General features: G+C 40.2%; 1 protein-coding gene across 3 annotated transcripts in view; it reads left to right on the top strand.

Annotated features, from left to right (window-relative positions):
- Positions 1–25,837, top strand: part of NDST4 (N-deacetylase and N-sulfotransferase 4) — a 158,185-nt gene extending 132,348 nt beyond the window's left edge. For 2 of the 3 annotated variants that reach the window (XM_042812441.1, XM_042812439.1), the window contains exons 9-17: positions 5,185–5,367; positions 7,688–7,784; positions 9,502–9,625; positions 11,553–11,727; positions 12,819–12,989; positions 16,151–16,260; positions 20,223–20,325; positions 20,644–21,182; positions 25,444–25,837. In XM_042812441.1, the coding sequence (XP_042668375.1) occupies positions 5,185–5,367; positions 7,688–7,784; positions 9,502–9,625; positions 11,553–11,727; positions 12,819–12,989; positions 16,151–16,260; positions 20,223–20,325; positions 20,644–20,763 (1,083 nt within the window). In that variant the 3' untranslated portion in view covers positions 20,764–21,182; positions 25,444–25,837. The remainder of the gene's footprint in view (positions 1–5,184; positions 5,368–7,687; positions 7,785–9,501; positions 9,626–11,552; positions 11,728–12,818; positions 12,990–16,150; positions 16,261–20,222; positions 20,326–20,643; positions 21,183–25,443) is intronic. The other variant, XM_042812442.1, reaches the window with a different exon arrangement.
- The last annotated feature ends 1,585 nt before the right edge of the window (positions 25,838–27,422 follow it).

The raw sequence follows: 27,422 nt of genomic DNA, 5'->3' as shown, positions 1-27,422 counted from the left end.
CCAACCTGAACTTCCCCTGGCACAACTTGATGCTGTTCCCTCTCATTCTACCAGTGTTACCTGGGAGAAGATACTGACATCCAACTCACCACAACCTCCTTACAGGGAGATGTATGATCTCCAGTGAGCCTCCTCTTCTCCAGAAGAAGCAATCCCAATCATAATTTCCATCCAGACTGTAGCCTACATCTCTCCATTCATTCCCATTTAACACAGTATAAATGGGATGCTCTTGGAAGATATGTGTGGGTCGCCTTACACAGAGGGACCAGTAAGTTGTAGCATTCCCAGCAGCTGCTCTTGCCTCACTGTTGGGTGGTAGCTCCAGCATCTCAGATGGGGCCAACTGGTCCTGCATCTATTTGAACAGCAACAGTATTGAACAACAAAAAGCAGGACTAAAGATTGCATATTTTATATATATATGCATAGAAGCTAAAGTTATTGTCATGAACCGCCCTTAAAGCAGCTCCTGGGAAAGAGGACTGCATGTTAACTCATTTCTCCCTAAATGGAGGACAGGTTTAAAAGCATTCTCATTGACTTTGAAATGCTGACCCCAGGTATATGTTACTTAGATATATACAGAGAAATCCAGCCTTTCAAAATGAACCTGATAGCAATCCTCTTCTTCAAAAGAGACAGTATCCATCTTTCTGTCCAGCAGATATGGAGGTGGATCAAAGGTTATCTGGTTTCCCATTCCAAATCTTTCATTAGCCTCCCAATTAATTCTTTGCAAATCATACCACCCGCTCTGTATCTTAATTTTTTTCCACCAGCAAAATATAAATCTCAGCATACCCTTTTCCGATGAAAGATTTTGAAATCCATAGCTTTCAGCTAACAAGCTGTAGAAATTTCTTATCTGCATACAATAAAATGGGAGATTAAAAAATAAAGGAAATGTTTCAATTAAAAAAAGGGCCCTGACTAAAGAGGAGGGAAAGTGATTTTTAGAAAAATGTATTGTGGAGCACGAGAGGTAGGCAGCAAGACCTAGTCAGAGAGTGGATGGCAGAAAGAGGAAAAAAACTTTTTTGACTTAAACTTTCAGCATTCTCTCCCTTTCAGATCTCAAATTGTTAGTGATCCCAGTTACAGGAGCAAAGAGAGAGGTGAACTGCCAAAGCTAAAGAGATATTGCATTGGTACAAACTACAGAATCATTTGAGCATTGCTCTCCACGTGTCTGTGCTCTAGCACAGCACAGAGGAAAACAACCAGCAAAGTAATTTACAACCAGTCCTGTCTCACATATCTTGGTGTCAATAGATTGTATGTCAATAGCAAGAGCTTGTACTCAGCTCTTCTCTGCACATTTGTCTGATACACATTGCTTATGCTAGTTTAACCCTAAGAGTAATGCCATGCAGCCAGGTCCTTTCCCAAAGCCCCCAGGAATCTGAAGTAATTTATTGCCTTTATACTGCACTGCTGCACAAGCAGTATCATACCTCCCTCTGAAAAGCATTACCCTATCATGATGAAGTACTAGCTGCTGGTTGTTGTCAGCCTGTGTTGTATCTTGCTTTTTGTCATGGAGAGTGCAGAAACATGGTCTTTTCTCTTTTATTCGCCAGTTTTGCTCTGAGCACTATGAGAAGAGATATTAAGCAGTTTTCACTGGTTTCCTCACTGCTGCCCACAAGGCTGATTCCTTATCCCTCCTGTGTCGATCAAAACAGCACAGCAAAGCCAGCAAAGCAGTGCAACCGTGTTGTGCAGCACAGTACCACCCCAAAGCATACAGCAGCACTGTGCTTGCTCAGCACATTTATCTGTATTAATGCATCAGCAGGAAAACACAGCTTTGTGTCCATCCATGCTCTAAATATGAACAGTTAATAACCATCCACATTTGTCTCAAAATATTTGGAAACAGAAAGCAAAGAATCAGATATGGTTTCATCAGTGCACAATACATCACATTCACATCCACTTCAAGTAATATCAGTGGAGCAAAAGAAATCAAGAGGTATCTAAGGTATCTTGCCACCATAAGATACCTTAGTATCTTATATCTAAGAGTGATACTAGAATCTTCCAGACTGGACAGAAGCCTAATGAGACTAAATAACAAAAAAAGCTGAAATCCATCTTCTAGGCATACTGCTACACACACATATTCAAGTATAAATAAACAAAATAACAATTATAGATTTATGTGCCTACATTATTTGCTGCAATAACATTAAATTGCTGTAATAATACTAAATGCCATTTACAGACACTTTGACACTTAAAAAAAAACAAACCACTTAAAGACAAGATGATCTTCTCTATCAAGATTTCCTATAAGGATTTGCCTTTTCATCACTACTAAATTGTTTGTATGAAGCACTTATCACATTTATAGGAACAGAAGTGTAAACCAGAAAGGACACACTTGTATGTTGTTTTGTTGTTGTTTTTGTCTGTACTGGGGATAGGGAAGCAGGGGGAAAAAGGTCAGCAGACTGGGAATTCAAAGGAAAAGATAGACCATCTTGTTTATAAGTTTCTTGGGTACAGCATATGGGAAAGCATGAAGTCTGGGGCAGTTTTGTTGTTTGGCTTTGTTAAAGATTTTCAGTCACATGATACATAGGCACTGAACTCCACCAAATCAGGTGGAAGGAAAGGCAATAATCCAATTTTTTCTCAAAGATGGCTCAGAACAGAATATGAGCAAAGAATAAGTTGCCTTGCATGGAGTAGAGCAAGCACTGCACAAACACACTGCAAACAGGCCACGAGGGATACCTTCTTTTAAGCTCCACTAATCTTCACCTTAGAGAAGTACTAAAATCCTCATAAATAATACAACACATTAATGGGTAGGTTTTTAAACATTGTGGTCTGCCACTTAAAAAGCACCAGGGTAGCAAAGTACAGTGGTAGAAGTGGGAAGTATGTGGCTTGTTGTCCTGTGGTTATCTTGGAAGGCAGAACAGCACTATGGCCACAATGTATGGAGCCAAAGCTCAAGCTGACCTCAAACAATAGCAGTCCAATCCTTCTCTTCCATGCCCAGGTCATAAAAATATTACACAAACAATTCCCACCTTCAAGACAGAGACAGAAATGTCACTGACCAGGGCATACCAGATCTCCTACTACAGCTCTGAGAAGAGGAAAATGTACCTATTCCCTTCCTTCTCATAGCCCACATGGGACTTTGTAAGCTCACACCCAATGCCATGAGCCTTCAGCTTTGCTATCAGTTCCCATTCCTAATCATACAAAAAGAGACTCACCTGGCCTTAGGTATCCAGTAGTAAAGCAAACAGCTTGTGAACCAGGAGTCCCTACTGTTGGTGACTAATCTCTTCCAATTCTGGTGATCCAGAACCTAAAAGGTCCCACAAGATGCATAAACGGAGTTGCATCTTAGCCTAACACAGGTAGCCTAAAAGATTTAGCACACTGGTCATTTCTCTTATCAGTCTTCAACCAAACACCCCCAAGACTTTACAACCCAGCTCCATAACATAACATGAGGAATAAAAAAGCTAGGAAATGGAGTGCTGAGCCTATGCCCCTCTTCTAAGTCCAGACCAAGCTGAAAGCAAATGCTTTGTGAGCTGTAGAGTGCATGTGAGCTGGCTGTATAAAGCAAGAACAGAACACATTGTCAGTGTGATGGGAACCCGATCCTTTCACAAGCTAACATTTGCTGCCCAGCATTGTTCTTTTTCTTCATTAAGGGTCTGGCTCAGGCCACGTTTTGCTTTTGGGCTTCAGGAGTTCAGTGTAGCATAAAGAAGTGCTCCCATTAAAGGTCATCCATAAATACATCTCATATGGAGATATTCTAAACTTCACATAAAGGAGAGCTTCATACGTAAGGAAACATTGCCCTTGCATGAATTCTTCATCTGTTGCAGTTGTGATAGATACACAAAACTTGAGGAAAAGTGAAACACTCTTATGGACTCTGGATGCATTACCAGCTGACCACTGAGCACACAAAGCCAGTGCTCTGTTTTACCTTTCCCAAAATTCTTGCATTGAATTAGGATGGCAAAATGCCATTTTTCCCCACCACCATATCTTTTGAGGTTTGTTGTAAATTGTCATTATAACTCTTTTACTTCACAGTAAGGCCTCCTTAAAGTATGATGCTTTTATATATATATATATATATATATGTATATATATATATAAAGCTTTTACATATATATATATATGCATATATATACACATATACACTAGTTATCAATATGATGCTCTTTCTCCATGACGGCGTAATTAAATTCTGTTGTCACTGTGCACCATATCTGAGGCCAATGTACCGAGCAAAACATTTGAGTAACAATACCCTATTTGGCAGCATCTTCAGAAAGCTAAATAATCACAATCTACAGATAAACTGGGCCTTTGCAGCACAGAAACAGAGTTTAATCACCTCGTATAAAGAAAATACTGGGAAATATTCTGCACATTATTCTTCCAAATTCTTCTCTTTATCCTTGGGAAATAAATGATGAGATCTACAAAGCAAATTTCTCCATGTGAAGGAGAACTATAAAAAGACTGATAAACAGACAGAGGTTTTACTGCCTTTAAGAAGAAATCAATGGCACTGATATTTAGTTGAGATATTATAATCTACAAATGCTTGAGAGTTTTACATTTCAGAATTTTTTTATCTTTCTACAGCCACACCATTTAAAACAAACTGGCCAACCCAGTTGGAGGAGACAGTCTATTGGTCAGATTTTAGTGTTAGTGTTAGATTCAGTTTGAATGAGGCAGAAAATTAGTCAGATTTTAGTGTTAGTCCTGCAGCTCTGAAATTAATGCTTTTCTGAGAAGCAACAGCTGGTGCTCCAGGAAGCTGGTGGTGGGCCCAGCCATGTGTGTGACTTGAACTCATAGGCCCTCGTGTGGGGATGAGGAAACAAGCAGGGGTTGTGCAAGAAACAACTTTGATGCAGTTTGACAAAAGAAATCAAAATGGAATAAAGAACCCCTGAACGCATCTCCTGAACAGAGACAGGCAGTCTTTGAGGTGAGAAGGGGGATTTTGAAGACATGGCACATATGCAACTATGTCTAGACTTGAAGCTGGCAGAGAGGTGGGGAATGAGGATTGAGTTAACATTTTCCTCTTCTGTTGTTTTTAAGTGGCTGTGAGAGAGTTTGGCAAAGCCATATACCTGCCCTTGCTCTGACTGAAAGGTTTCTCTGCTCTCCCAGATCAGCATCTTCATGACCCATTTGTCCAATTACGGGAATGACCGCCTGGGGCTGTACACCTTCTCAAACCTGGCCAACTTTGTGAAGAGTTCAACCAACCTGCAACTACAGACACTGCCACCCATCCAGCTGGCACACAAATACTTCGAGCTCTTCCCTGAGCAGACAGACCCCCTTTGGCAGGTAATGTCCTGACCTCTCCCTGCCTCCGATTACATTGCTTGTCAAAAAAAGAATCTGTTCCTGTAAAAATAATAATAATTAAAAAAGGAAAAGCGCCTGCTTCACTTTGAAAAGTTATTTTTCAGCTCACCTCAAATCAGGCATATTAAAAGCAACAACATGAGCGAAAGCTCCTTCCCCTGTTAGCTGCAGGTTTGCTGATGCATCACAATGTGTTAACTAGTTACAGTACCAGCAAGATGAGTGCAGACAGTCCGTAGCAAGAGCTATCCCAAGGCAAACAACACATGTCCATTGTGCCCATCAAGGGAAGCAGCTACAGGGTTTTCATGCCACTTGAACCTCCTTCACCAAAGAAACAAGAAGGGAGGGACAGAGGGGTCAGTGCTGTAGAATAGGCTGCTGTTTTAGGAAAGGAAAAGGGTTTCTACACAGTCCACAAATGGCTGTTTTCTATCTCTGTTGCAAATGTACGATAGTGCTGCTTATAATCCCTGTGCTGTAATTTCCCAATCGTTGTACTTGTCTGGCTCTTCTCTTATTCAGAATATGATGTGCTACACTGTGCTTTTAGCTATGTAGGCTTAAATCCAGAGTGACACCGTTGAGATCCAAGCAGTTTTATCAAGCTTATGCTCATACAAAGGAGCAGAAAATCTTGCCATTATTTTTGGCCCAGATGCAAAAGAAGTATAAATCAACAATATTCCCATTGAGTTTAGTGGAACTGCAATGATTCACATAATTTAATGATTTTCTCTTTTATATTTTGCTAACTTTTTCTCTAGCAAACTGTATATTCTATTACCAGCCAATACTATGCAAAAGCAGGATCCATATGATAAGTCCTAACCTTTCTTGTGGGGTCTTTTGTCACACATTTTTATTTTGCATTCATGGGCAGTAAAAAGATAAGAAGATGAGAAGTAATATCCCACATTTCTATTCTGCCTTCCTTTTGGGTTCTTATGTAAATTTAAAATTGGTACTAAGAGTACTATGCATCTGAAACCATTTCATCACCTTTGAAAGTAATGCCTCAAAGCTATTCAAACAGAGGTTTCCATTTTAACTTGAAATGAAAACTTGATTAAATCAATGGTTTAATATTTCTTTTCTTCTTCTTTTTTTTTCTCTAATGACTGAACTTAATCCTCAGTCATGTAAGACCATTATACACACATTCAGTTTTTGTCAAAGGGACAACACACATGCTTGCCTAAATGCCCATAGGCTCTGAGCTGATGAAAAGCACCAGGCTAATGGAGAGAGGGAAACACAGTAGTCTTGTAAGGTGTGGTTGAAACCAATCTTTCCAGTTTTCGCAGAGTTTCTCAGCTTTCTTGATTTCACTGGGGCCCCTGTAAGGACCAGTCCTGAATGGTATCAAGGAACTTAGTCTCTGTATACCTGGAAACTCTGGTGCCCAGTACAATGAACAGATTTCCAGGGATTCCTACCAATTACCTCTATATCTGTGAAGAATATGGGGAAAAACTCTTATGGGGAAATATCACAGAATCAATAGAATGAATCATGTTGGAAAGGACCTCAGAGACCATCTAGTTCCAACTCCCTCTGCCATGGGCAGGGCTGCCACCCACTAGATCAGGCTGGCTGGGGCCCCATTACAACCTGGCCTTGAGCACCTTCAAGGATGGGGCATTCCACAGCTTCTCTGGGCAGACTGTGACCACCTTCTGCATAAGGAATTTCCTCCTAACATCTAACCTAAATCTTCCCTTTTAGTATTGGAGATCTCCCTTTAAGTACTGGAAGGCTATAATGAGGTCTCCCCAGAGCCTTCTCTTTCTCTGGACTGAACTAGCCCAGTTCCCTCAACCTTTCTTCATAGGATAGGTACTCTAGTCCATTGACCATCTCTGTGGCCCTCCTCTGCACCGACTCCAACAGCTCCACATCCTTTCTGTACTGGCAGCCACATTCCTGAACACAAGACTCCAGATGTGGCCTCACAAAAGCAGAATAGAGGGGGACGATCACCTCCCTTTCTCTTCTGAGCGCCCCTCTGTTGTTTCAGCCCAGAATACAGTTTGCCTTCTGGGTTGCAAGCATGCATTGCTGGTTCTTGTAGAGCTTTTCATGTCCTTTTCAGCAGGACTGCTCTCAATGAGTTCTTCTTTCAGTCTTTACACATATCTGAGACTGCTTCAATCCAAGTGCAATACCTTGGGTTCTTACTATTTTGTGTAAGGCTCTGGTATTAGTGTGTAAGATTTAGATTCTGCAAAGTCTCATATGTGTGCAAAATGCTTAGGATGTCTCTGGCATGATGTGCCATAATTCTGTTCTTCTTCAGAATCCATGTGATGACAAACGACACAGAGATATTTGGCCCAGAGACAAAACTTGTGACCATCTACCCAAATTTCTTGTGATAGGACCCCAGAAAACAGGTAAGAAACATGAATTTTTAATCTAAACCAAATCCCAGATTTGTATCTATGTGTGTAAACTATGACCTGCTGTAGAAAATGCATTCCTCATCCATATAGGATTCAGATAGTAACTCCTCCACCACTAACAAAGAGAGGGAATGGGGTGGATCGTAATATTGCATTCTCTTTCCACTACTAGCCACTGCTACCAGAAGTCTGCTATGGGATTAGCACCAAAATTTCCCAGCAGTCTCTATTCTAATGGGTATTATTAATCTCTCCCAATACTGTATTTATTTAAACAGGAAAGGCTCAGACTACAATTTACTTGTTGCCTTCAATTATGGTTTTCTTTCCAAAAACTGAAGACACTGTAAGATGTGAAGATAGATTGTTTTGGCAATACTTCTAGTTGATTTGCTTTTGGGAAGAAGCATGTGCTCATCCCCATTTGCAGGAGGGACTGGGCAGCACTGGCTCAGTGCTCAGATGCTCTCCAGAGCTGGCTCTTGCTGGCAGCCAAAGGGTGGAAATCCCAGCATCCCCATGAAAACACAGATGCTGATGGCAGCCCCTTCTGAGCCACAAGCAGCTATGTGTGCACCTGCCTTGTGTACTGATGTTGAAGTAGTGTTGTGGCACTTTCAAAGCTGGTACTTGATGGCTGTGCACATCTAATTTCACTGCTGACTTCCACCCACTGGTAATAAGACAGTGCAGGAGGAGGCAGTGTAAACATTCACCATAAAGAAATATGCTGTCAGGATGCTGTAAGTTAAGTTTGTTACTAAGTTCTTTGACAAATTGTTTCCTCACTGTTTGAGACCCTAATTGCCAATCAACATATTTACCTCTTTGCAGGCCTCCTCTGGGGGTCTCAGCATTATTTAAATTGAGCCACATATTCCTACCCCCAAGCTAGCTGTTACTGTTGTTGACATACGACAGAAAGTGAATACTGAGGCAGGGAAATGAATGAATAATCCAAGATTATGTAGATACTGTGACAGTGACAAAGAGACAGAAGGTCTTGATTCATAGTCCAATGATAGCTTGCATAGCATAAAATCTTTGAAGAGTAATTTGGAAGACACATTCTCCAGAAATTTCACTATGTATTGAATTACATTTCTGTTTCTTTGTTGTTGTTTTTTTTTTTAACTAATAAATAACAACAAAAAATTATGAGGATTTTAAAGTACACTTATTATTTGTAGGTTTGTTGGCAGGTAGACAGTGCAGATAAAATACACCATGCCTCCTTAATAGACTTTTTATTCCTCAATAGCAGACACTCCCCCCAGGAGAAATGCACAGAGGAAAAAGGTGCTGTTCTGGGAGCAAGAGAAGCACAATCACACAATTACTACTTTGGAAAAATTTTGTGCAAGTAAACAATTTAAAAACAAACATGTTCAGGCCAAATTTTGTCACTGGGTTAACAAAGTCAAGAAAGCAATGTCACCAACAAAAGTATCATTACTGCCTCTGAAAGCAGAATTCAGAATCCAGAAATGAGAACAGTTTACGAAGCACAGAAAAAAATTGCAAGTATTCCCCACTTCATCTGAAAGTAGCTTGCGCCTACATACCTCTTTCACAAATAGGCAAAGGAAACCTTCCTAATTTTCCAGTATATCTCAGTATGAACTGAGGCAGAAGTACTTTCTTGTATCAATTAACTCAAAGGTGGTTTTTTTATGTATCCTAATGATATCTCTTTGCGTTTTTGTAGGAACAACAGCACTTTATTTATTTCTTCTGATGCATCCTTCCATTATCAGTAATCTCCCTAGCCCAAAAACTTTTGAAGAAGTTCAGTTCTTCAATGGGAACAACTATCACAAAGGAATTGACTGGTAAGAAAAATTACAAAAATGCAGTATTCATTATCAAAACATGATGAATCACAATGACACAATAACAGTAGCATGTATGATATCTACATAAATAGTGACTAATTTGTTATGCTTGGCATTATCAGAGAGAATGAAAATCTCACTTCTAATGATAGGACATTTAATCACATCGTAGAATCATAGAATCATAGAATCATAGAATCATAGAATCATAGAATGGCCTGGGTTAAAAAGGACCACAAAGATCATCTCGTTTCAACCCCCTGCTATGTGCATGGTCGCCAACCACCAGACCAGGCTGCCCAGAGCCACATCCAGCCTGATCTTGAATGCCTCCAGGGATGGGGCATCCACAGCCTCCTTGGGCAACCTGTTCCAGTGCTTCACTACCTTCTGTATGAAAAATCTACTCCTAATATCTAACCTAAGCTTCCCTGTCTCAGTTTAAAACCATTCCCCCTTGTCCTATCACTATCCACCCTCATAAACAGATGTACCCCCTCCTGTTTCTACACTCCTTTCAAATATTGAAGGCCACAATGAGGTCTCCCCAAAGCCTTCTCTTCTCCAAGCTAAACAAGCCCAGTTCCCTCAACCTTTCTTCATAGGAGTATTGCAGTAACAATTTTTTTATTCTATTCACAACAGCAAGCACAGATAGGATGGTTGTTTTCTGAATAACATCTCTGTGATCTCATAACTACTTATTTTGAAATGGATGAATTATACTTTTTTTCTTCAGTGTTTTTAATTAAGTAAAAATTGGCTTTTCATGAGAAGAAAAAAATCTCACCGTAAAGATTTTCAGCTGATTCTCCTCTCATAAATTTTAAACATTGCTTTTATTGTTTTTGCTGAAGAAAAAAATTTTGTAAGGCTTTTGTTTCCATGGGGAATTACACTCCTCATCTTTATACGAAAACCAAAATACAAGACAAACATCACATTATACAGAAACAGATCAATCTTTTCCGAGTTGTCATGAAAAAGGAGGAGAAAGAAATACTTCTCATTCATTTTTCATAGTGTGTAAGCAAAGAGCTCACACATAGATATCACAGAGTATATGGTATACTACACAAGAAGGAGAAAGAGTGGGATGAGCAAGGCTGGTGGATCAGGGCTTGGCTCCCAGCATGGCAGGGCTGAAGTGCTGTGGATACCCATGAAGCAGCCCTTATTCCCTAAGAACCATGTGAGATTGTGAATCTCTCCTCTGCAGCACTGTGCACACAAAGAAGCTGGCCTTGCTGAGACCTCTTCTGGCACATTTCACTGGGATTGGCTGCTAGGCTTAAATGTCAGCAGAGTTTTGCGCACAGAGCAAGGTCCTACACACTTTGTTTCAGTAGAAAGTTCTTAAAAACAGCCTGCCACATCAAAACAGAAGTTTCTGGAGTACTCAGCCAAACGAATAAGACCAAAAAATGCCTCCATCTGAATTCTTCAGTCTTTGGATTAAACTTTCTATGCTATTCATTTTTACTTCAAATCAAATGTCAATGGAAAAGATCATCAAAGCCAAAATTTGAAATCTTGCTTTCTGAAAATGGCAAAAAGATTTGTCAGTTCAAAGATGAAATATTTCAACAATGTTAAAACTAAATGGTTTGCATTTTGAAGCTTCTCTCATTTTTTTTCTCTGGCTAAAACTGAATTGGCAAAAAATTTCCTTGTGACACTGAACTTATTAGAAAAATCCCATCCATCAAAGGGAAAACCTAATTACCTGAGTTTATGGAGAATTTAGCTATTACCAGTACCATCCAAGAGCCAGAATCTGCTCCCCCTATTCCATTTCTGGAGCTGAAAAATTTAATTTTCCTTGTTATGAATTATGTCTGAAAATCTACTTTTTGACCTACCATGAAATGAGATGCAGATGCATATGACCCTTTTAATTCTAATTAATTTCTTTACCTCCCAGGTACATGGATTTCTTCCCCACTCCTTCCAATACCACCACCGACCTTCTCTTTGAGAAAAGTGCCAACTATTTTCATTCTGAGGAAGCTCCTAAACGAGCAGCTTCTCTCATCCCCAAGGCCAAGATCATCACCATCCTCATCGACCCATCTGACCGTGCCTATTCTTGGTATCAGGTATGGACATTGCCTTCAAGAAACAGACAGTGAAATCAACAGTGGGGGATGATGACCATTATATGGGGGAATTTGTGCCCTTGAGCGAGAACAGGATTTATTTGCACTGTGTAAAAGTGGAAGGATGCTGAATGTCAGCTTTTGCAAGTTGGCACCTGTTACACCAGTGTCATAAATGATGAAACTTCTCAGCACAGAGCTGCCACTAGCTGTAAACAAGCATATTAATCTCAATTACATTTGACACTACATAGAGGAAAAGCAATGTTCCTCGCCCAGGGAGATGCATGGGGGAAAATGAGCATAGCCTAGCTAGAAATCAGAGCTTTTTATGCTGAGAATCTGGTTCCTCATTTAGTCCTCTGTCTTGCAAGCTGAGTAACATGGAGTAGTGTGCAAATATATGTAATGTCTTCTAAAGTTTCCTCCTAACTGAAAAGAGATGTGTCTGAAGAGTAGTGTAGAGAGTTTTTTTTCTTTGTGTGGAAATAAAACAAAGCATACTAATTTTTTAAGGAAACTCTAGGATGCTCTTTCATGTCTTTTATCATGTCCATACCTTTCCATAAGAAAGTCTGTACACTGTTTTTTTAAAGACATATTTTAGTATGCAAAATATGGTGTGATTACAGAAATGAAGGAAATACTAAAAATGAGGTTAAAATGGATACAGATATTGTTGCAATAAGCATAAAGTACAATATTTCTGATACTGTGGCTTACACCTGCAATTTGCACCCTTTCTAATTTGCATCTGTACAGATGCTGATGTGAGATGTGGAGCAGTAAAACACTGCATCTCCTTTGGCTGAGCACCTCCTCAGCTCTTCTCTCACCCCTGGCTCCAGCACGGAGTAGACAGAGGTGCAGAGAGGGGCAGGCACAACCTCTGTCTCTCACACATTGTAAAATCTGAACTGTGCCTTCTGAGTGGGGAGTAATAGGATGTACTGGGAAGGAGGCTGTAAGGAGTCGTGATTTTGCTCTTTGTGGGAGTTAGAAGTACCAGAGCAATTTGTTCCTCTTTTTCTCTTTGATCATGGCTTAATCTTCAGAGTCATAGTGATGTGTGACTAAATATCTCCCATTAGCATCAGCGCTCTCATGAGGACCCCACTGCTCTGAAATTCAATTTTTATGAAGTCATTACGTCAAGCCCCTGGGCACCCTCAGAGACAAGGACTCTCCAGAAGAGGTGTCTGATGCCTGGATGGTATGCTGTCCACATTGAACGATGGCTAACTCACTACCCAGCTTCACAGGTAACTTCCAATCTGTTAGTTCACCAAGGTTGCAGAAGGTCCTGCAATGAGTACTGGCCTCATTGATAGAGGTAACGGGATGCTTCCCACTGGAATTCTTAGCCATTATGAAGTGCAGATTTGTCAATATCAGAGCATTTACCAGAAATATTTTGATTTTTCTTTCTTTGTTGGTTAAGATGCAACAGGAAAACTCTTTGGCCTGTAGCCAAAGGGAGTCAATGAGTGACTTAGGACCTTCCTTCCAGGATTGCCAAGGCTTCTGGGTCTCAAGAAACAAGCATTTGTAGCATGAGACACTGTAGGAAGTTTTGCCAAATTCATCCAGAAAATGCCAAGGCTTTATCAAAACACAAATTCAATTCCCCCTCCCACTCACTTTATTTCATTTCACATTTATTTGAGGCTGATAGGGAATTAGCCTTCCTCAGTAATGGATTCTATCTTTGGCTCCATCTTCCTTCAGATGTTTTATTGAATTGTCTTTTACAAACCTTTCCATGAACATTTAACATAAACATATAGGCCTAACCAATATCATACAATCATAGAATCATCTGAACTATCTAAACCAACTGTCCACCTACTGCCAATATTGCCAACTAACCTCTGTACCTAAGTGCTACATCTACCCTTTCCTTGAATATCTCCAGGGATGGTGACTTCACCATCTCCCTGGGCATCCTGTTCCAGTGCCTGACCACTCTTTCTGAGAAGAAATTCTTCCGAATGTCCAAGCTGAGCTTCCCCATACAACTTGAGGCCATTTCCTCTAGTCCTTTCACTGTTACCTGGGAGAAGAGGCTGACATCCACCTCACCACAACCTCCTTTCTGACAGTTGTAGAGATTGGTAAAGTCTCCCCTGAGCCTCCCCTTCTTCAGACTTAGCAATCTCAATTTCCTTAGCCACTCCCCGTAAGACTTGTGCTCCAGATCCTTCACAGCTTTGCTACCCTTCTCTGGACATGCTTCAGGGCCTCAGTGTCTTTCTTGTAGTGAGGCGCCCAAAACTGAACACAGTTCAGAGCTGAGTACAGAGGGACAATAACTTCCCTGCTTCTGCTGGCTGCACTATTTCTGATACAAACCAGGATACCATTGGCCTTCTTGACCACCTAGGCTCATTGCTGGCTGATGTTCAGGTGAGCATCAGCCAACACTCTCAGATCCTTTTCCTCCACACAGCTTTCCAGCTACTCTACCCCAAGCCTGTAGTGTTACATGGGATTGTTGTGACCAAAGTGCAGGACTCAACCCTTGGTCTTGTTGAACTTCATCCCATTGTCCTCAGTTCACTGGTTCGATATATACATATTCCTGTGGCATTCTAGAGCCCTCCTATCCTGAGGCAGATTGATACTACACCTTGATGTTGTCTGCAATCATGCTGAGTTTGTACTAGTTCCCTCATCCAAGTCATCAATAAAAGCATTTAATAGGACAGGCTCCAATGCTGACCCCTGGGGAACACCACTCATGACCAGTCACCAGCTGGATTTAACTCCATTCACCAGCATTCTCTGGGCCCAGCCCTCCAGCCAGTTCTTTTCCCAGCAAAGACTGCACCTGTCCAGCCCAGGCTGACAGCTTCTCCAAGTGAATACTGTGGGAAACAGACCCAAAGGTTTAGCTGAAGTCGAGGTATACTATGTCAACAGCATTTCCTTCATCCACCGAGTGGGTCACTCAATCATAGAAGGAGATCAGGTTGATCAAGCAGGACTTGCTTTTTGTGAACCCATGCTGGCTACACCTGATCTCTGGGCTGTCCCACACATGCTGTGTGATCTCACTCAAGATGATCCGCTCCATAACCTTCCCTGGAACCAAGGTCAGGTTGACAAGCCTGTCATTTCCCAGATACTCCCTATGGGCCTTCATGAAGATGGAAGTCACACTGACAAATTTCCAGTCCTCTGGGACCTCTCTAATTGACCAGGACTGCTGATAGATGGTGGAAAGCAGCTTGGCAATCACCTCCACCTTTGGTGGATTCCACCTGGCCCCATGCACTTGTGACAGTCCAGGTGGAGTAGTAGGTCTCTGTTTCCTTCGTTATCATGGGGGATTTAATCTGCTCCCCATCAAGTCATGAGACTGAATACTCTGAGAAGAACTGGTCTGAAATATGCCTATTACCAAACAACAATTGTTTTGTGATATAAACCTAAAGAAAATGATTTAGTCTTACACAACAGGGGCATTCTTTACCTGTGTATATGGTCCATTGCTTACATATTATATCTGCCTATTAAGAAAAAAATATTAAAGGGTATTTAAAGAATAGGCATGTCTGTCCTGGGAAATCTGGAGCATGCACAGGGTACCAAGTCTCCCATGCCCCATTACCTGTGCTCCTTATTCTCTTTTCTTCTGGACTGGGCTGCTGCCATGTCTCATGAAGATTTCTCTACTTCTCCTACAACAGCAAAAAGCAAATGCACACCTCTTATTAAACATGCAGGGGCACACTGACATATTTCTTGTAAAACTGGTAACCACTCATGTTGCATAGCTGTAGTGATTAATTTTACAAGACGCACAACAAAATGCACTCATTCTTAATAAGGTGCGCAGAGAGTGCACTCACAGTGCTTACTAATGTGTAGTCAGTAATGTGCATTCACTCAGCCTGAGCACTCAAAAACTTAATAATTCATAATAAGCCCTCATGATAAATATAAAACACGTCTGTCCAGAATAGTTATTAGCATTGCTTCTTGGTTCTGGGAGACTTTGGATGCATACTCTTAACATTTGCTTGTGCAGGTCAATGTACCTTTACATCATGACAATTCTAAATTTAAAAAAAAAGAGAGAGAGAGAGAGACCTTTGTTAACAATTTTGCAAGACTGATGGTAATTCTGAAATAAACTACCACATCACTTTTGAACATTTAATTGTTTGGCTTCTGAAGATTTAATTCTAAGACACAAGCATTGTATCGTTTTTCTTATTCCATGCCGGACTTCCTATGGACACACTGTAAATCCCTGAAATATTTTTGCATTCCTTCCTTATCTCTCTGACTCAGAATTCTTTGGTACTTCGGTTAGGTTTGTGAGATCTAACTCTTCCTCTGAACAAGAAGGAAATAATGTTATTCCTTTCTTTAACCTCAGCCTGTTTCTAACAGACTGGCATATTTATCCCTACAGTTGCTAATTATTGATGGACAGCAGTTAAGAAGTGACCCAGCTACTGTGATGGATGAAGTGCAAAAGTTTCTTGGAGTCTCTCCTCACTATAATTACTCTGAAGCTCTAACGTGAGTCTGTTTCTTTATCATCTGTTCTATGGAATTACAGATTAGTATATCGTTAATTGCAAACAACAAGAAAAACTCACAAGAAAAACAATTTTGCAAAGAAAAAAGCATTTTTTTTAAAGTTGTGTTTAAGATGCATTCAGTTTTCCCCTAACTTGCATACATGTATTATAGAATTTAATTGCAAGGTTGCATACTTTTCCATGTGCAAATTCTATTTCACACAACATACAGAGCAAATGATTGCTCAGCATTTTGTATTAGGAACAGAATGAAGGCCCATGTTCATGTAAAAAATGTCTGCTACCTTTGAGTGTTAAACCACAGACGCCCAAGATGTTTTCTCTGGTTCTAGTGCTGCTTTCCTAGCTGCAGTGATTAATATGTGGATTCAGTTGATGTAAGTTGTGCGTGTACAAGCCCAGCACACATTTGCAAATCACACTGTTGAACATTATGATATCCTCCAGAAGCTGAAGACCCCCTAGTGTTAAGTCTGAAAAGATTAGTTTAAACATTTTTACCACATTTATGTAGCTGTTTAATGGCAGATTAGGAGAACAGCATTCAGTATGGTGGGATTCATCTGCTTGCAAAGTTTGCTTTTATTGCAGACCAAATACATCATTCCCTAATCCTTTTTCCATAAGTGGTTGGGCCAGTTCTGTTGCCTTTTTCCCTGGCAGCAGTCAGGCACATGGCATGGGTGGATCTCATCTGTATGCTGCCATTTGGGTGCAATTATGAACCACTACATGCAGACCTCAACCTGGGATACGGGGGAAGCTCAGATTTTCACCTTAAGTTGGAAACTCTTTGTTGCCTGGGGTACCAGCGCTGCAACTTGAGGTGCTCTGCAGGAGCCCAAATCAAGGTCCTTACACAGAGTGGAAGCCTTGTGATTGACTGCCTGCAGCCTCTGGCTTGGAACTAGTGACTGCAGCTACGATGAGCCTGGATCATATTTCTTATCCTTGCCACCCGGATGATAAGACTTTCCCCAGAATAGGGGATTAATGGCCTATGTGGCACTTTCTCTTTGACATGTTTCAATTCCCTGCAGGAAGGCAGAGTCTTTGTGGAGGTGGGAGTGGGCTGAATTTATCTCTACCTTCCTAGTCCGACAGCAAATTGTAAGAAGCTTTTGCACTGAACATCTCTGTGTAAGGGTCTTGTCATCATAAGCAGAGCTGCACTGGAGGAATCCTGGCACATTCGTGGGCTGAGAAGCCTTGTGCCCTGATCAAGGCTGTTCCTAGTCCATGACAGAGGGGTTGGCACAAGGGAGAGCATCTGCCTTCCCTTCCTGCATACTGACAACAGGAAAACTGCCAGAAAAATGAGGCCACCAAGGCCACACTGGCCCCACACAGTTTCTTCTCCATCTATAATTTGTCTTCAGTATTGTCTCTGGTGGGAGGGTTATACTTATTTAAACTACAGGCATGAAGTGAGAACTGAAGGTCTGCTGCCCTTTGACTCTCAGGGACATTGCACTGCCAAAATTCTTTTCTAGAGGAGAAGTGTTGGATTTCAGAATGTGATTTTTTAAGTCGTTAAGTTTCTGAAGCAGAGGAAATACAGCTGAACTACTGGTGCGCAAACAACTGCAGCCACACATCTGCAGGGCCTTCTGCTTTGCTCTAGTAATACACACCTACATGCATATGGCTTCCTTTCTGTAACTAAATTAAAGTCAGAGAAGTAACATGTAGAGGAAAAAATGCCATCTCCTATGTTTTTGAACAGAAAAAAAATGTATTGCAAAAAGTTCTATAAAATTATGCAGTCACCATTTAGAGACACTGAGAATGCAAATGTGTGATGGAAGCCCACACCTCTGTAAGGATTTAGAATGGAAAATGAAAATGCATTAAATGATGTAGTGGCTTTATCTTAGAACAGTCAACGTAATAGGATAATTCCCAGTCATTGCTGCCTAATAACTGCATACCACACAGTTTTAAAGTCATCACACAGCAGCCTAAGGATCCAGTCCTGCAAATGCTAGCGAGCAATAAGTTCATTATCAATCATGAATACATAAACATCCCATGGGAAAGTAATATTCATAAAAGGACCAGAGAACCAGCCTTCTCAAGCTGCAGAGTGAACAGAGCAAGGAAGTGCATATCACACTGGGTTGCCAGCTGGAGCACCATCTCTTCCATACATCAGGACACGCTCTTCCTGTTGAAGTAGTAAAACCCAAATGGGAAATGAACAAATATTGCAAGGCCTTAACACATAACATTGGTAGGAATACACTGCGATCATCAGGCAAAGTGCTAGGAGAGGGAAAGAAGTCCGTGGTGTTTCATGAAGTTCCCACCTGTTTCTATTCTACTCAATTATGTTTACAGGAGCCCTGAGATTTTTGCAGTACCTGGACACAGTAGGTTGAATTAAGTCTGAGATGCTTTTTCCTCTATCCAGAAAAGCCCTCTCTTCTACTATCTAAACTTATACATTCTTTTAATAATATTCAGTATGCTAAGTCTGAGGCAGAAATATTGTTTGGGGCACAGTTTTGCAGTTTTCCTTTTATATCACATACTATATTACTTCTCCTCTTGGGAAATTAATGCAAGCCAGCTAATGTGCTTCTGTATGCAATGAGCAGAAGGAGAAAGCCAAGTAGAAAGGATTCTATCATCAATGTATCAATTTAATCAATGATTTATTTATTTTAAATTGATACAGCTTCTGAAACAATTTAGGAAACAAGGGTCAGGCTTGCAATAATAGGCTAGGCAAGGAAAAAAAAGGTGAAGAACGTTCACTGTTCTCCAGAAATTAGTTCTGTACATCAGCAAATCACAGGTATGCCCATGTTATATGGACAGATCCAGGGCAGAAAGGTAGTCTGTAATTAATTAACTCCATGTTCCAGACAATTATACTTCATCCTTCTCAAACATCTGCTGAATAGCAGAAACTTTTCAGTTTCAGTGCCTTATGCATGCTGCAAGTCCCACTGCAATAAATTCAGAACTCAGCACTGTTGTTCATTCCTTAGTGAGCATGTGCTTTAATGTCTTAATCTAAGATTCCTATATCTTTGAATTTTAGACATCAAAATCAAATTGCATATTTCATATAATATTGTTAAGACAATGTTTATATTTTAATCCCTTCTTTGGAATGGAAGTGATGCTTAGGCCTAACGATATGGAACAAACCAGCTTCTCAGGTGGAGCTCAATTACAACAAGAAAACATCAGAAAACATAAGCACTATTTATTTCACTCAAAAAATTAACATAAAACATTTTTATATTGGATTTATTATCATTTCATAGTCCAATCACACACTTTACTTTAGAAATATCCTTAAGGATTGAGTCTGTGTCTGTCAAAGTCTGCTAAATATATCAGATTGCTCTTTTTAACCTCTTTCACAGAACTGACCTACAATATTATCAGCTCCTACTGGCCATCTGGAGCACTTTTCTAGAGCAAAATGATAATATTCTTGAGAATACAGTGTGCGTACTTCCAGCAAAAAGGGTTGGTCAGTAATTCTCCAACAAAGGTTTCTTCGCTCTTTGTCAACTGATCAAAATGTAAGCATTGATCCGTTCATTTGACATGGATAACACCTCTGAACAAAAACAGACTACAAAATGTGAGTAAGAGTCTGGAAGATCTCTGAGGTTGTCCTTCAATGGAGTCCTATAGCTCTACATTTGAAACGTGTACTCTATGTGCTAGGTTAGCAGAATAAGCACAGGTAAAGTACAGTGTGAAAAACTTATTGCCTAGAACCACTCTCAAAATGAATTGGGGGAAAACATTAAATTCCCAAAGTTTTCATGAGAGGAAAGCAACTTCCCACTCTGTTCTCACTATTTATGTCATCTAGAGATGTGTGCAGCCATAATTGTTAGCTAACTCTGATATTATAGTAGCTGTGAGATTCTTCCATAATTAAATCCTACATATAATTATAATCTTTTATAGGTTTGACCCTCAGAAGGGCTTTTGGTGCCAGTTACTGGAAGGAGGGAAAACAAAGTGCCTGGGAAAAAGCAAAGGTCGAAAATACCCACCCATGGACCAAGAGGTAAAGGCTTCACAGAGATTTAAGTTAACGCTTTTTTTTAATACAGGTGCTATGTTTGAATCCTAAAGCAAGCACTTTAAAAATAGTAATAATAAAATAATATAATAAAATAAATAATAAAATAATAAAATAAAATCACTGGCTTTGTATTCCTAAAAACCAAAATTTTTCAGTGATCTCTGAATAGTAGGAACCCCTAGAAAAGGCTCTCCCTAGGAGGCAAGCATAACTCCCAGGCACCCCACTGCACGGCAGCACGAACCTGCCACCATTTTCTGCCTCCTTGTCTGACTATTTGTGTTGTTTCCCCCCTCACAGTCCCGAGATTTCCTGTCAAGCTACTACCGAGAGCACAACGTGGAGCTGTCTAAGCTGCTGCACAGGCTGGGGCAGCCCCTGCCTTCCTGGCTGAGACAGGAGCTGCAGAAGGTCAGGTAGCACACACGAGCAGGGGTCCAGCCAAGGATCATTTCCTTCACCGTGAAACCCCTGCTTCTCCGACTCACCTGTGATCGTCAGTAGAGGACCTCGTGAACAATGCTCTTTCTTTTTTAAAAAACAAAAAAACAAACAAAAAAAAACCCAACAATAGAAAAGAATAAAAAAACCAACAAGTGTTTATATGCACGTGCTGACAGTTATTAGCATCAACCCTTTTTGTCAGCTTCCAGGAAATATTATGGAGCTATGTGGCATTACTCTTTACCCAGAACAGGATTCGTGCATAGTCTAGTCCCTCTGTTCACCAGAAAGTACCAGAAACTGTGTGTAGGACAGATTGACTTCAGTGTGTATGACAAATTGCAGTCTGTCAGGACACAGTCAAAGGATGGGAACATCTCTCGCTGGATTGTGAGGTTGGTCGACTCCTGTTGTTTTTTTTCCATTCAATTGCACTCCAAGTTTTCCTAATATTTCACTGGGGAATTGAGCACTATGCAGCCTGAGTCCCTCGTGTTTATGATATATGCAGGATTAATATACTATTGTTATTTTTGCCACTAAATGAGGTAGACTAGCTTTTTGTTCTTTCTCTTTCTTCTTACCTCTTGCTTCAATGGGCTGATGGTTGGACAAAATGATCTTACTTACACCTATTCTTCTGGATTTCCTGTCATAACTCACAACAGTCTGTGTTCTTACTTCTGTTGCACACTTTCCTGCTTCACAAGAAGACATATCCTTATTTACTTAGTTACAAGTATTGTTGGTGTACAGCTCAGCAAGGTGGCTCTCCTCTTAGATCTGAACGCAATCCATTCACTTTCATCTTGATGGGACTGCTTTGCCTCTCTATTCATCAGATCTGCTCAGTTCCTATAGCAGCTGTGATAGAGCTCTGAGATCTGAAGTTATATTAAATATTTCTTTCATAATGCCATGGGACTCTTTAAAACATTATCAAAACCATTTAAAAGCTGAACAGGCCATTAGAGAAATGTACTGACAACAACCTAATGTTGTCAATTTTGATTTTAACTGGAAAGGAAAGTTTTTGCTCTGAAGCCTTCAAAAGAAGAGGATGGGTTAGTCATTTATCAGGTCGCAATCTGAAAACTATTACAGAAAAAAACCTCTGATGACCCAAGCTATTTATTAAGTTTTTGAAAAAATCTACTAAGACCATTGAAGAACAGAGTATTCCTGTAGATCTTAACAGTGTTGAATGTACAAGTATATCCACTGTGTATCACAGACACATTTATGATGAATATGTTTTTATGCCTACATTTCCACATATTGCACGTACCTAGATGAGGTATACACTTAGTTCCAAATACTTGTGTTTTTCTGTGCCCATAAGGAAATGAAAGAATTTGTTACTAAAAATATAATATTATGTACTACATTTTCTTGTCAGATCTGTGTGGGCAGGGTTGACAAGGCTGAGCAAAAATTCACTGAGAAACTTGAGCTGGGTAAAAAAATAATATTTGGGCCCATGAGTCTTGTAACAACTTTTTCTCAAGGAAACAAAAGTTTTGCTACACGTTCTTTATTCAGATTTCCTTGTGATAGTTTCTAAACACAAGCCCTTTCAGGTGATGCATCACAACACCATTTTTTCTACGATTTTTTTCATCGATAAGCCCAGGGGTTCCCACAGCTATCTTTTTATTGCATTTTGCCCGCAGCAAAGGCAAGATAGCGGTGGTACTTCTCACAAGTGTCCTCTGGCACCACCTGCTGACACGTTTTCCTCTCACGTGTCCTTTGTTTTCCTCCACCATTGCCCAACAATCTTCACCTGACTTCCTTTCATGTCCCTTCAGCTCTTTAATCAGTCTCAGTGATACCCTGGTCCAGGTCCCTATCTCACATGAGGAGCCAGGAGCCAGCCCTGCCCTCCTTAGTTCCACACACAGCCCATGGAGTTGCATGGGGAAGCAGATGAGGTGCCACCAGCACCAAGTCTCTGTACAGCCCCTTGTGCTCCTCATCTCCACCTCAAGCCTCACATTTTCTGCACAAGAACTCACAGCAGAGCAGGGAACGGCACAGGGTCAGGCATCTCCTGCTGCCACAGGGTACAACTTATCCAACATCACCAATCCAGTGCCTACATGCATAGAGGAAGGCATGAATATATAGGAAAGCCTGAAAGGCAAATGTTGTCTAATCTCATATTTGCTTTCAAATACTGAAATGATATTCATGTCCCACAAGTGAGACTTCACTTTACAGGTGATAGAGGGAAATAACATTTCTAAGACTCATTTCACTTAATCTCAAAGTAGATTTTTTAAATGAGTGAGATTAATCTTGCCTCTTCCTCGTCAATGATTGCTAAAGGCAACTTGTTCAGAGGGAGAGTCCAGATGAAGAAGTATAAAGCGAGGTGAGCTGAAATGTAAAATGTAAAGTAAAATATAAAACATCTAAAAGTGACTCATCATCATTGAAAAGATGAATTCGTAATTAGTCCTCAAATTACAAGCTGAAGAAACATGAAAAAAGTTTCAGGATTTTTTCAAGGAAATGAGGCAAATGTCATAGAATCCAGAACATTTTTTTTTGTTTTTAGCTTTTCATCTAGGGAAAAAAAAAAAAAAAAAAAAAAGGAAAAAAGGATTTAATCTTTTCAACTCTCAATTCTGTAATAGCATCATGTCCTCAAAAAGCATTGGACTTTTTTTATATCTCATCGTTATTTTTTTGGTTTGAATGGGCTCTGCGTTACCCAGAGATCTCGTGTTCCATTGAAAACTGACATTTAAAGTGACTTCATTATGTGTCACATAAAGATGAAATAACAGCATTTCAAAGTTTCATTCCTTCCACTTGTAATAGGACCCATCAACACAGAATTTCTCCAGATCAGCACATTATAGAGGAGCCTTTGTGAACTAGCTGTAAATGATCTCGATTTCTTTTATGCCTTTGATATCTCTGACCATGTAATTGTTGGAATTCTTAAAGACCAGCAAAACAAATGCAATAAAAATGAAACATTTATTCATGGCAAGGGGGCTGTAGCTCTGAAAGATAATTCTGGGCCTTCGTTCCTATTCATAAGCTGCAGGTTTTGTCTCTGCAATACTTCCATGAGGTGCAAGCTGTAAATCACGCCGAGTTTCACATCCCAAAGGCCTTGAGGGCTGCAGTTATCTCCCATTGCCTTAGAAATACTGATTCCTATATAGGTTTGAAATAGTATTGCTGCACTAAGAACCTGACCTCCTGCCCATTGGGACGAGTCTTCTCGAGTAGGAGTCTTCTCATTAATTCCAGGAGACCCTGGCTGGCCCCAGGATCTGGTTTCGTCAAGCACAGTCTGCATGACTGTAGTTTCACTCCACCCTATCACTGCTGGAAAGCCAACATTAGCTTGATTTCTATTACGGAGTGCAATTTCTTCCTATCCTGTTAGTTGATCATGGCTGTGGCATAGCTGGGGCTTCCTGACTTGCTGCCAGCCTTGTCATGTCACTGCCACCAGCTGTGCACCATCCCCCACCCCAGCACCCCACAAGGCACTGTCTGATCTCCTCCCACAGCACAGGTCTCTATCTGCTCCCATCTCCTCCATCTCTGACCATGACAAATCGAATATCTCAGAGGCCAATGTGGGTGTCAGGGTCTACTACAGCAGTTTTGATAACTGAAGTAGGACTTCAGCCCTCAGAAAACCAAGTCTGTGTAATTGAGGTTCTTTTCGAGTGAGAAGCAATTAGAGCAGCATCCAAAAACTTCTAAATTATGTATTGACCTCTCAAGGTCTGGAATAAAGTTGCCAGATTAACTGCTTATAGATGTTTTCTAATAAAACAAATTTTCTCTCTGATATGGAATCAGACTGCCAAGTGTCCCCAGAACAAATTAAGATGGTGACATTATAAATTCTTGGGGGAGGAAAATGTGGAATAATGAAAGCACCGATGGGTTGAGGCTCTCTGATACGATAAGGCAGCAAGGACATGCCCTGAATATGAAGGCAAGAGCTGAATATTTTCCATTCTCCTTCCTCCATGCTTATGTTAACTTTTGAACCAGAGTAGTGCATGAAAATTACATGACAGGCAGAGCCTGTGAGAAGATGGAATACTGCCCATCTCCTGATCCATCAGCCAAGAAAGAATGGGGTGCAAGGAGCTTGCTTCAGCTGAGCTGGGCCACCTTAAAGATAGACTTCAACTCCCAACTCATTATTTAGTTTCCAACAGTAGCAAATTATTTTTATAATGGGTATAAAATTGATGTTTATAATAGGTAAGCAAAATACCATTCAAACAGGTGCAACATAGGTATATAAATCAGCAGAGATTAAGTGTCCAATTTTACTGTATTTAAGTAAGTTTAAGTTCACTACTACTGTCGTGAGCAGCTTTGTTTGCACATGCTATTTAACTTTGCCATTTCAGCTCTCACATTAAAGTAGTCACTCTCTCTCTTATCACTAGATACTCTCTCTTGAAAAGGCTAAGAACTCATACAGGCACCTCACTAGATTTGTCCTCATCAGTATCAGAACATGAAAATTAGCTTTAAATGTTAGTCTATCCATCACTGTATTAGCTCAAATATCTCTGGAACTGTTGCTTGAAAGATTTTATTTTAAGAAAAGCTTTCTTGCAGGAAAATTCCTATATTGTCCTTATTTTCTCTTTTTTCTTCCAGTTCATCCTCTTAGTGCAACTGCAAAGGTGTGGACCTGCCTATGGATTTGTCTCCATCACTATCCTATCTAGAAAAGCTACTAAAACCAAACGAGGACTTGCAAACAACACAGATTCTGAAGTGATCAATGTTCTAGTGACTGGATAACTTTTCTAAGACTTAATATCATTTCTGTAGTACTTCAAAACAAAAGACATTCTCTTGATAGAGTTGAGGAAAAACTTCACAGTCTTGCCCAAGCCTTTTCTTTGTTTTTTTCCTTCTTGCCCCATGTGACGACAGCAAATCCAGATAAACAAGTACTTGGTGTTGAAGAAAAAGGAATCAAAATGCATTTTAATCACTCAAAACATTTTTGTTGGGGGGTGGTGAGGGAGGTCAAAGTCAATATTTGCTGGAATTGTTTTAAATAATTGATGTGAATACACCTTATTATTAGTTTTTTCACCTCTGCAGAATAAACACTTCTAATGGTATATTGTACTGAGAGCTTTTATTTCCTCTCTCACACTTTCTGAGCCAAAATCTGCTCTTCAATGGCCTCAGCGGTGTATTTGGTGTTGCACACTGGCTCAGCACCTTCTCCTTCAGCAGCCTGGACACACTGGGACACACGGTTCCCCATCAGCTGCCTCCCTCCTGGCAGGCAGTATTAACTAAGTCAAGTCTGGGATCATCAAGGGTCTTTTTCCCCCCCCTAAAATATCATGATGCTTCTATTTTTTATTATACAATATTCATTTGTTTTATAGATCTATGTCAGAATGAGGTTAAATCACATTACAGACAAGAATTCCTAGTGCAAACCTTAAAGAGATTATGTCTCACTAGAGCTTTTCTTGGTTAAGTGAATTAGGAGTGACACTGCAGACCAGATCTTAATACAAGTCTGGCTTCTTTCTGGATCTGGTTGATGCTTTCAGACAAGGGAGATGTAGTAGGCAAAGTTTTCAAAATATTTTCGAGCTTCAAGTCAGCTTTTCAAAAATGACTTTCAGGCCCTCAGAAACCGAGTGATTGGCTTTCTATTGTAATTATTTGTTAGCAATTGAATCAGACAGCCAGGCTCTTTCGAAAGCCTGCACAGACATTCAGACATTCGCCTGCCTGCTTCTTTGGATCCCAAATGCCTTTATACATCTAAATGAAGAGATTACTGAACAAATGTAGCTATTGTTTCCTATCACTCGGTTCTTTCCTAACCACCTCTTATTTTTCCTATTTATTTCCCAGTGGGGAAACGAAGCCCTGTGGAAATCACTGCCAAAACCCAGCAACAAATCTGAACAGCACCTGTATTTTTACCTAAAAGAAAAAGCTTATTTAGTATAAAGATAGAGGGGTTCTTCCAATAAAAGCCCTATTTCCATTACATTCATTAATGCTTACATTTCCCCTTCCAGCTTTTGGAATCATGTTATTCCCTCCCAGACAAAGAAAAATCTGGAAGCATTAAAAGCTCGCAGCTCAGGTTCTTTCTAAACACAGTTCATGAGAAATGTAGAAGGCCATTTTTTTCATGCATGTAAATAACCACATTCCAGTTAGAAACTGATTTATAAAATTACAGAAATTAATTCTAGATTTAATTTATCATCAAATTCATGGAGAATTAACAATTTCCAACAGAAACCAGACTGACATTTGCATTTCAGTCTGCTGCAGCTGTTAGGTTGGGGGGAAAAAAGCCCATTTAAAATATCTAAATAAACTCATACATTCTACTTTTTGTTTACAAAGCCATTTCTTCCTGATGCAGCTAAGTCTAATCTAATATGGGCTGGTTTTATAGACCTCCTTCTTCTGGAAGAGGACTGTAACATGTTAATACACAAATCTGTTTTCACCACGGAAGGTCAACTAGGTTTATTAGCTGGTAGTTAGAATTATCCTGTGTTTTTTTTCAGAGGTTATTTTCAGCCAGAGGAAGGTCAGCGGTGGGTGGATGGGGATTCCTTAATCTGTCTAACTTGCAATTC

The sequence above is a fragment of the Centrocercus urophasianus genome, unplaced genomic scaffold, assembly GCF_019232065.1.
Source record: "Centrocercus urophasianus isolate 14NV4802_14NV808 unplaced genomic scaffold, USGS_Curo_1.0 seq_13, whole genome shotgun sequence".
NCBI lineage: Eukaryota > Metazoa > Chordata > Aves > Galliformes > Phasianidae > Centrocercus > Centrocercus urophasianus.
This window is presented reverse-complemented; position numbering and strand designations above follow the sequence as displayed.